The following is an 11,294-nucleotide window of genomic DNA, read 5'->3' as shown; positions in this document are numbered from 1 at the left end:
ATCCGTTGGTGTTTAGCACAAGACTACAATGTCAACACAATGTCATGGTTTTCTTCTAAAAGAACAGAAGGAAAAAGAAAAAGTGAAAAAAAGAACACAGCGTTAAAACAAAAAAAAAACCTAGAGAACACAAGTCATACACGTCAAAACAATACATGGTTCTGCAAGCAAACTAAAACAGTTTAGGAGAAAAGACTTAAAAGAACTGTTTTAGACGGGATATGTTTTTGTTTAGCATGCCTTTTTTACTTTACAATCATTAAAATGGACACTAAAAGAGTCTAAAGAAGAGCTGGTAATAGCACTGAAAAGGTTTTTTCTAAAACCAATTAAAGACTATCATCATGTGCTCTCATTTCATTTCATTTCATCATCCACAGTGTTTGACACATCATATTTCGTGTTGTTACTTTTCAGCCCTCTTTTTTTTTTTTTTTAAATAAACAAATAAATAAAAATTTAGTATCAATCATAAGTTTCCGATACTAGTGCCTATTTTCATCTAGCACATTTTTTACTCCAAATTTTTTTTTTTTTTTGGGTTAAAAATTACTGGCAAATTCACCTTGCTTAATATCAGACGTCAGAGATAGACGACTCAATATGTAGCTTTCGGTTACAGACTTACAGGGGTCTCTATTATTAAGAACTCAGGACTGGACTGATAACGACCGTCCATTGCATAGCCAGGGACCGGTAGATTTTTACTTCTGCAAACCATTAAAAAAAAAAATCACATTCCACATTTATTTAGGGTTGAGACTCCAATCCAATTGAATCCTAAGTCCTATCTAACCAGCAGAGGTAAATGGAACCGATCCAATTCCATATATAATAATGTGCTTTAAAAAAATAAAATAAAAAAACTTCATTTTGTTATTTTACTCGAATACGAATATAAAAAAAGTACTTTTTTCTTTCTTAATTCCTATTGGTGCTGAAAATACTTAACCTTTACATTTATTGTTTATAGCAATTTAGAAACACTTACGATGTCTTGTTTTTATTGTAATGTGCTTATTTGTTATTTGGGCACACATTTTACGTTTCTTTAACTAAATTTCATGCTTCAATGGTTTGGATGGTACTATATCTTAAGTTTGCAAAATCCATTGAGGCTCATCGCAAAGTCATTTACCATTCTAAGCTAGAGTGTATTAATAATTTTTCTTCTTTTTTTTTTTAAAAAAAAACAACCACGACAAAACATGAAAACCAGCCAAATCCAAATCTTAAAGCTCAAATTTTCAATTACACACCAACAATTTATTCTTGAAAACAGAAAAAAAAAAAAAATCAACAGTTGTTATTGTTAGGATATATTAGCGCTTAAAACAAAAATGCTAGGATATATTCTTGCAGAAATGGTTCTATGCTAGACTTGGTCCGGTCTCATGCAAAAGTATCGAGGAGATGTTGAACTTTTTGCCTACCCAAGGAAAGAGAGCTTGCAAGAACGAACTCACCATAAGCCACAAGGCATTAGACCGCACAGCCCCTTGATCCTAAAATGAGACCTTTTATTATCAGCAAAAGCTAATTTTTGGACTTCATTAGTTCAGTTGAAAACATTACACTACAGAAATCAGAGTCCCAAGTGTCAGGTAGAAGGCCTACAAATAAAACTAATACTAGACGATAGATTCCATTAAACCATGCCCAAAAAAAAAAAAAAATAGAATACCATAAATTAATGAGGCGCGGCATACATCTGCGCCGAGTCATATTGAGCATAACCAGGCTGAGGTTGAGGTGATTGAGTTTTTCCATAAGCAACTGTAGTACTTGGTTGAACACCGTAAGCCCCAGTCTGTTGAGCTGACTGATCGTAACTTTGCTGAGCCTGTGTAGATTGAGCAGCATAACCCGCCTGCGCGGTTGGTTGTGCACCATAAGCTGATGCAGGTGCAGACCCGTATGAAGGATCTTGGCTTGTTTGGTATCCATAACCTGCAGTGGTCGGAGCAGACTGCTCGGCATAACCTTGTTGTGATGATGGGTATTGCCCGTACGCTGCAGTGGGACCCCCTTGTGGGTAGCCCGCAGCCTGCTGCGAACCAGGTTGGCCATAACTTGCAACCGGCTGGCCTCCTTGCTGAGGATAGCCTGAAGTTGCCAGTGGTGGCTGGTTATACCCCTCAGCAGCTGGAGCAGACCCGTACGGAGGATATGCTTGCTGTGTTGGTCCACTAGACGCATATGGATATGGCTGCTGAGACGGCACACTCTGACCATATGATTGGGCAGGTGCCGAACCTTGATAAGGCATATCTCCGGGTTGTTGAGTAGGCCTGGGAGGACCATAAGCTTGGGGAGGCGGCCCTTGGGATGGCACACCATATGGTGGCCTACCATACTGCTGTTGTTGCCCATAGCCTGTTGGAGTGCCAGTGTGTGGATATGGCTGAGAAATCCCATATTGGTGCTGTGTTGGAGCATGATCATCATATCCATGACTGTAGCTTTGTTGAGGATGAGCCGATTGCGAATAAGGTGCTGGATGGCCATACTCTGGACCCTGATGCTGTCCATAATTGTAATTAGCTTGGGATTGCGGGGGCCCCATCGCAGGGTTGGGAGAAGGGCCAGGAGCATATGGAGGAACTGGAGCAGAATGTTGGGCGGTTCCGTGTGTATCCGATAAATGGCCCTTTTGTCCATAATAATCGTAACCACCACCGTGTTGAGGCATCCCATGCATGCTGGGGGGCGGTCTTTGCTCCCAACCAGAGTTAAAGCCACTTCTTGGACCCATTTGTTGAGGATAACCTCCATATGAAGGTGGATACTGTTGATTGTGAGACTGGTATGGCCCTCTCTGGTGATAATTATACGAGTTCTGGTGCGCCACATGGCCACCTCGAGGACCCCATTGAGGTGGCCCAGGGGGTCCACGGGGCCGGTAGCCCTGCTGATTAAAACCACTGGAGAAGGATGATGACCTCACAGTCTATTCACAACCAAATCAGAAAAAGGATATAGTTATAAAATGCACCCAAAAAAAATCTTCAACATTATCCAAGGAAATGAATTAAATTGCAGAAATGAATATAGGAGTCGGTGCTTAAACTTGGTAACCACGTCTTGAGTTCATATAACTGAAGGGTCTCCTTCACGTCAACTTTTACTGAACTAAATGAGCATGAAGACAATGTGATACTTTCACAAAGAAATTGTTAGTTTACCAATCCATCCCAAAAGCTTAAGCTGTTAGGAGGTGGACCAACAATAGTTTTATACTTCCCCTCACGTGTGGGCTGGACAATGAGCAATCGTGTGGGTAAATTAATTGGAAAGCCCAACATGTGAATATTTATTTAAGCCCGAGATCTATTAAAAACCCAACACATGATGACAATTTTAAATGGGGATAAAGAGTGCAATTACGGGGGTTTGAACTCAAGACCTCCCGCTCTGATACCATATTAGTTTACCAATCCATCCCAAAAGCTTAAGCTGTTAAGATGTGGGCCAACAATAATTTTATACTTTAACAGAAATGATGTCAAATTAATATTTCAAGTTCTAAAGACAAACAAAGTAAGAGAGCAAAATCCAAAACAAAGTTATTTCATGGATAATAAACATAAGCAACTCTACTAGACAGTTATTCATAAAGAAAGATAGACTGGTAACAAAATTCACAACTATCTACATAATCTCCTAAGAAACTAATAAGGCCGTCAGTATATCTTCCCCTCTCTAAATAAAATGGAAAATAAAAGCATAATTACTCAACATGTTTGTCTGCGTCTATTATCCAGATCCTTGTACTAATACCAACATTGTTCCTCAAGTGAAATCAACCTTATAAAACCCCTACCATTCAAAATCATTCTGTATCTTGATTATGCTCACACAATGCGCTCAGGTCCTTATAGAACAATATGAATTATAAGAAGTATCACACAGATCTGCAAGCAGCTTAGTGATTCAAAAATCCTTTACCTTCATCTGGAGAGAGATGACGCAATAACATGATTTTATTTTTGTCAAGAAGTTGAAGTTACACAAAAGTATCAATAGAGGGGGGGATTGCGATTTTGAATTGGAAAATAGAGCAGCAGCAATAAATGCACATTAGAATTCATCATGACAACAATCCAAAACTTATTTACTAAAACATGTGATGTTTTTTTCATCAAATGATCCCTCTGACATCAAAAGAAAGAATTTTTCCGAGTAATCAAATATAAATTCCATCAATAACAGTAAGTCGTGGCCCCCTCTGTACTTTATTTTAATTCCGCTCATATGTCATTAAGCATATAAGATCCCTTCTGAGAAACCAAAACAACCAAAGAATGGCAGACATGTAATAAGGGAAGGGATGAGATATCATATTCAGCAAACAACTTGTATATTACGTTGAAACAACCCAAAGACTGAAGAAACACATGCCACGATTGAAAGATATATGAACTTCCAGGAAAGATATATGAAGTTCCATGAAAGAAAGCATTAGAGTTTGAAGAACTTAAACTTCGAGGTTTCCCGACAAAGCAACATCCGTTTATGACATACAACTGTATATTAAATTGTCCTTTCCTTCCAAAACCGTATGCATATACATATATATATATATAAATATTTATGTATATATATATCAGCTAACTGTAGATGCCTCACCACTAGGTCAACACAATTTACAAGCATTGACCCGTGCAAAATTTCTATGTCGTTTCTTCACTATGGATTCCAGACACATTTCACACACGAATCTTGGGAATGCTTATAAGCACTAAGGTTAATGCAATAGTCTTACTGAATTATGATTTTTTAACTTTCAGGTCTCAAAGCAGTCTTACCAACTATTAACATCCTGCAATCGCGAGATTAAATGCCTGATACCTTTCTTCAGTGGACGAGAGGAAAAAGAGGTTGTCTATTGCTACACCAAGAAAGCAATGCTGACCCCATGGAAAAGGCAATACCCAATCTGCAGTTTTAAAGCCAACCAATTCGAAATTGGGACCTTCAACATAAATAAATCATGGCAACCGACATCTTGGATTGAATATATGATCTTCCTAAGAGCATTCAAGAGACCTTGGCATGGATGATTCATCAATATTGCATACTCTCACTATGTTCAGAAAAACAAGCTCCAACTCCCACAGTATATGAGGAAACAAATCTTCCTCGAATAGTAGAGTGACAGGCAGAAATTATTACGAAAGGCAATCATGTAAAGACCACATATGTTGCTTTCCAAATGTAAATGACACAACAGTTATGCTCTACCAGACTCATTCCAGAATTTCTTAAAAATGGGGTGCATTGGATATAGATAAATCTGAAGACAATGACATTCATTCAACGTTACATTTAAGACGGGAATAAATTAGATTAGAATGACCTATACAAAAATTTGTATTCCACTAAAATAATTGATACCCTGCAACATACTATCAAATCTTCAAACAAAATATCCTATATAGAGCAGCTTTCGTCGAGCATAACTAGGGAACTTGACATCAACATACTTCTTTATTGTATTCAGTTATCATAAAATTAGTAAAAATAACAGCACAAAAGATCGAAGTTATTCTGACGTCCACATGAGAATCATTGTTCTATACATCAAGAAATGAAAAGAAGACGTGAAAAACACAAGTGACAAGCTGGACAACACAGAAAACAAACACTAGATGGACAGGTCATATTTAATGATGCGAAAAAAAATACTTGTATACATATCACAGAGAAATTCATATTAAATTACATAATAAGAAGAGAAAAGCAGCAATGATCAAGAGGACCTTACTAAATATCCCCCAAGCACACCTTGAAAATTATAAAGAATCCAAAGCTAGCACATGTTTTCATGATTAAAAGAGCACATTGGATATTATAATGACAAAACATTTAATAACTAGAATAAAGAACCACAGCTCAGACGCCAACTAGCATTTTCTTAGAAAAAAGGCAATAAGGTCAATGACGAACCTGATTCATAACTTCCTTTATCATTTCTCTAGCAATTTCAATTTGCCTTTTATCACCAGTCACCCGCACAGTCCTTTCCTTAGACTCGTCCCCTTCTTGAAGATGTTGGGGTATCAACTGAAAAGGGCAAAAAAGTGACATCTTCTAAATTTAAAAGGAAAAAGATGGAGATGATCTCTTAAAATCCAAGGCAAGGCATACGATATCAACTACCTGGATGCGTGCCCCTGATCTGGCCTGCAGACCTTTAATAGTTTCCCCACCTCTGCCTATGATTAAACCAACCTGGCCCAGTAACTTTTAAGTAAACCTGTGTTGAAAAAGTACAGTTGCAGAGAAAAATAATTATAGCTAAACTAATTGATACCTTCTCATTTGCAACTTGTATCTCAATTTGCTCTGTAGCTGCTGCTACCTGAGAAGCAGCAAGACCTCTTGCCACAAGGGAAGGAGAACCCCCTGCATCAGCCTGCAGAAAAATACATTGACTAAGCACATACCAAACAAAAATTTTATCTATCTTAAATTAGAGTGGAAGGAAATGGGCCAAGCTAAGTTTAGGAAAGACGCTTGGTGCCAAAAGAAAAAAGCGAAGAAAGAAGGAAAGAAAAGGAAGCACAAATAACCTCTGCAATCACAGCACTGATAAGCCTCTCGGCCTTATTTATGTTGTCTAGAGTTCCACTTATCTCAACCGGCCTTGTGGCAGCATTTGGATCAGCCTCAACATCTCTTGTGATTTGAATTTTCGCTCCTGAATTGTACTGAAGGTACCTTATAGTGTCCCCAGCCTTCCCAATAAGAACCCCCACCTGCAACAACTTACAATGCATCAGTGAAGCACGTTATATTTTTAAAAGCAGCGGAGAAAACATCAAAGCAAAACATGTGTACACATAACAGCGGATGATAAGGCCTTTCTTCTATACTTGGCAGTTTGTGTTATTGTTCTAACGTTTTATATCCAACTATAACACATTGCCAAATACACGAATAACACACAACTGAAATATGCAAGTGATGAGCGGGAAAGCAAACCTTGTTATTCGGAACCTCTACTCTGCGAGTAATTGTCACATTATCAGATGTGGGTTGATCTTGCTGCGCAGAAGGATCCTCTACCTGTTGATGACCCTCTGAAGAATGCGGCTGAGTTTCCTCATTAGATGGTTCCTCAGCGTCGACTGATTTCTGGACAGACGGTTGTTCGGCATCCACAGAGGGCTGCTCATCGGTCACTTTTTCTGCAGTTCCCTCAGACTGAGGTTGAGCTTCCTCTGAGCCACTACTCTCCAAAACCGGCTGATCTCCATTGTCCTTCACGGGTTCATCTACCTTCTCTTCTTTGTGCCCGTTCTCACTAACTGCCACAAATCAAATTTCACGTATTGGAAGAAAATCTTTCTAACCAATTTAATCGAGCAGTTAAACTTCAAGAAAATTGTTTCTTTAACTACATAGAGGAATACTGGTTATATTCCGCAAATCATGTCTCATGGAAGAAAGAGATCGGTTTCTTTTCGAATTCTTGAAGATAAATTTACCAACTTTCGTCGAAAACATTCTAAAAAAGAGGTTCACAAAATGTTCGAAAGAAATTATTCTCAACCAGAAACAAATTTATCAAAAACTTCAACAATCTCCAAGCAAATTTCTAGTTCGAATCGAAACTATCCTCACAGCAAATTCATTAAAAAAAAAAAAAACCTAACACGATAACCAAGATTGAACCAGTACAAGTACAACGCAGTACCTGAACCATCAGGCTTCTCATCAACCCGCGGCCGCTTCGCGTCGGCTTTGTCGGAATCCGCCGCCTCCGCCGGCGCGGCATCGCTATCGCCATTCGATTTCTCCGGTTCGTCGGAGGTGGGCTCGGCCTGCTGTGGGGCTTCGGGTTCCAAGTCTTCGAGCTTCCGCTTGTGATCCAACGGCGCAGGGCTCGCCTCGGGCGCTGCAACTTCCTCCTCCGCCATAGCTAAACCCTAGGTGCAAGGTCCGGGCGCAAATCTAGGGTTTCGATGGGTTCGATAAAGTGTCTGTGACGCAGAGAGAGAGAGAGAGAGAGAGAGAGAGAGAGTTTAAGCGGGTGAAGGAAATGAAGACAGACGTGGATGTAAATGAGCAGAGGGTTTAAGGCTGAGATATTTTGGGTGCCAACTTTTTAGGGCTTGGTAGTGAGTTGGGTTGGGCTGTAATGGGCCGGTAATTGGCCCATTGTCAATGTATACACCTAAGAAAGTTGCTCCAAACCATTTTCAAATTATAGCAAAACGCAGTGGGAGAACTGTAGGTTTTTTTTTTTTTTTTGTTTTGTTTTGTTTTGTTTTCTTTTTTTAAAGAGAAAGAGTGAAATAGCATACTTAATAGGATGGTTAGTATTATAACATAATTTTTTAGAGTAAGTAATAAATAATACAATTCAATAGATTAGGTTTTTAACACTATCAAAAACTAAAAATACCTTTCAGCTCTCTTTTTCTCAACTCTTTCTTCTTTCTCCCTTGGTCATGATAGCCGGCGACCGTCTTAAACAACTGGCGATTGGCTACCGATAAATACTATATTTGCTTGTAAATATAGTATTTACTCATAAATAGCGTATTTTTCACTAGCTAATAAATTTTGACTAGTTAGATGATTTGATTTAGTGTATACTTTCATAGTTTGTATGATTTAGTATATAAAAAAAATTAGGAAATAGTGCAAATTGATTTGAGAAAATTATTAACTTACCATTAAAAGTGCATGAGCCTATATTTAATCATTTATTTTTTATTAATATTCTTTTGACTAGTATAGTTTTTTAATTAAATGATATTAATCGAACAAGTGGTAAAAATTTAAGACCCATGCACTTTAAAGAGTATTTGTCTCATCTTTCCGATAGAATATTACATCGGGCTTGGATTTTGTACGTCCATGATGCTGGTTCCCGAATCGAATTCGGGTGCGGAAGCGTGGCGGGGAGGCGGATCGTGTATAACAAAAATTTTAAAAAAACTTTTGAGATACTCTATAGATTATATTAATTTATGCACGAATAAATTAATCGCATTAATTTACATCAAGAACTCAATCTGGAAAAATACCTGGAAGCCGACTCGGATGATAACTTGAATTCTTTGACCACGAACAATCCTTACTCCAAGTTTGTGTTTAGAATACCAAAGTCTTCCACGTCAATTCCTTGATTCCACGTAGACGTGTGTGTGGGCACACGTGAGACAAAATAGGTTTCTTAAATACTCAAATTTTCACAAACACCAACGCATGCACGATGTGAAATTTTTGGAGAAAAATATTTTCTCTCTCTTTTGCTATTGAGAAATTCGGCCACACTAATCCAATTAGGGCTGAATTATGTTTCAAAAAAATTGTTTCCCCATTTTTCTATCATTCTCATATTTAAAGAGTAGAAGTCAAACTTCAAAACAGGATCAAATCCCTATTTCCAATTTGAATTTTGGAGCAAAAAATCCCTTCCCCTTATCTCTAATGTGGCCGGCCACCCTAGGGTTTTCTAACCCTGTGTGTGGCGCCAATTCTGATAGGGAAGAAACATAAAAAATCATCCTTTATCCTGTAGTCCAATTTTGACTCAAATTCAAATTCTAATTTAAGTCAAACTTAAATTAATTTGAATTCTAAATTGAACAACTTATCAAATAAGTTTAAATGGATAAATCTAGATCTGTTCAAATTCAAATTTAAATAATCACATTATTTAAATAATAATAATTAATTCTCAATTAATTATTTTTCGAGTGTTTAATTTTAGAATTCTGTAATTTTGAAATTTCCATTTTGCCCTTTGTATCTGGTAGAATTACTAGGACGACGCGGGGACTGATGGACCTATAATCCCAAGCTCCAATAAAATTAATAATCAATTAAACACTTTAATTAATTAATTAATTCTATTAATTCCAATAGTTACTCCACTATAAACTTGGAATTGAACTCTCGAAATTACAGACATTGATTACTTCTAAATTGCGAAGTGTCTATTTGATATAGTCATTACATATAGATCAATCCTCCATAAATAATTCATAATTAGAGTCAGGTAGAATCCGTTAACCTCTCTAATTATATCTGCATCCTTGAGTACCATTGATTCTCTAATGGATAGTGATTCATAAAACACATTCATGAACCAGAGCGCTCTTACTAATCCAAGTACCGAATCAACACTCAAGAGAATTATTTATCTACTTCTTTCTCAAGAAGGAATGGATTACATCTCATACAATAACATTCCCAGCTACCTATTTCATTATTTCTCCAAAATACAAGGAATAAGATTCAGGGTCTCGGAATCCGTACCGAGTAAATCAAAAGACATAAATCCATAAATAGGAGTTTGTTAAAAACTCAGGATTAAGATCATCCTATATATGACCATCGGTAGACTCAATTAAAATTTCTATGCTTAACGGAAATTATTAGAAATTCATATTGTGTCTTTGTCCTTGTTCCACAAAATCTTATTAAGCAAAATACACTCATTCAATATCTCACCATATTAACAGTGTGGATAACACCGTTCCATTCTAAATGGGAATGACATATATTAATAATGTTTTAATTAAAGATTCTGAACTTTAATTAAATTCATCATGAACAATGTTTTTGATTATTATCCTTAAACACTATCATCTCGTATATAACACTTATATACTATGTTTAAGGTTACATAAACAATCACGGAATTTTCATTTGATATTCATAAAATATTCATAAATATATGCACATAAAATGATGAATAAACTCTTTTATTAATTAAATAATAAATATCCTATTACATCTCATGCTTCTAGGACACTATTCCCAACACATGAGATCTTCTTGCTTGCTCAAATAATTTCCGTAACAAGTTAAATTAATTAAGTCCTCCTAGACTCTCAGGAAAAACAGTAATTACTCCCGGTAACCTAGTGGGTTAAGCAAAATCCTATTTATAATGGCTTAGTTTGGTATTACTTTTTCATCCTAAAATCAGCTTCTGCTTGTAGCAGAAGTTGATTTTAGTGTTTGGTAAATATCCTCAAAAGCGCTTTTTGAAGAATTTTTCAAGAATCTACAGCCAAAATTATAAGCAGCCTAAAGACAACTTTAGCTTTTAAATTGTGCGGGAATAAGCATAGTACACTTAATGAAACTTTCATAATACCCCTAATGAAATTTAAAATTTACAATCTTCCCAATTTAAAATTCAAACTCGTAATATAATATAATATAATATTGTAATAAATAATATCATAATTAAATTAATAATTCTAATATTATTATTTTATCATATAATATGATATTATAATAATATTATAATTATTTTAATAATA

At 36.5% G+C, this 11,294-nt stretch overlaps 1 protein-coding gene across 3 annotated transcripts; it reads right to left on the bottom strand.

Moving 5' to 3' along the window:
• Nucleotides 1-1,288: 1,288 nt before the first annotated feature.
• Nucleotides 1,289-8,053, bottom strand: LOC21408779 (far upstream element-binding protein 1). 3 transcript variants are annotated; one of them, XM_024167138.1, is made up of 8 exons: nt 7,703-8,053; nt 6,988-7,313; nt 6,576-6,761; nt 6,317-6,418; nt 6,160-6,234; nt 5,950-6,066; nt 1,685-2,950; nt 1,289-1,505 (listed from the first exon to the last, which is right to left on the bottom strand). In XM_024167138.1, the coding sequence occupies exons 1-7, from the start codon at nt 7,923-7,925 to the stop codon at nt 1,691-1,693; spliced, it is 2,289 nt and encodes a 762-aa protein (XP_024022906.1). In that variant the 5' UTR covers nt 7,926-8,053; the 3' UTR covers nt 1,289-1,505; nt 1,685-1,690. The 3 variants fall into 3 exon arrangements, with proteins under 3 accessions (XP_024022906.1, XP_024022905.1, XP_010098731.1); XM_024167137.1 differs by lacking the exon at nt 1,289-1,505 and having other exon boundaries at nt 1,534-2,950; XM_010100429.2 differs by lacking the exon at nt 1,289-1,505 and having other exon boundaries at nt 1,534-2,950; nt 6,163-6,234.
• Between the last annotated feature and the right edge of the window lie 3,241 nt (nt 8,054-11,294).

The sequence above is a fragment of the Morus notabilis genome, unplaced genomic scaffold (genome assembly GCF_000414095.1).
Source record: "Morus notabilis unplaced genomic scaffold, ASM41409v2 Scaffold467, whole genome shotgun sequence".
NCBI lineage: Eukaryota > Viridiplantae > Streptophyta > Magnoliopsida > Rosales > Moraceae > Morus > Morus notabilis.
Note: the sequence above shows the minus strand (reverse complement) of the source record. Positions and strands in the feature narration are given on the sequence as shown.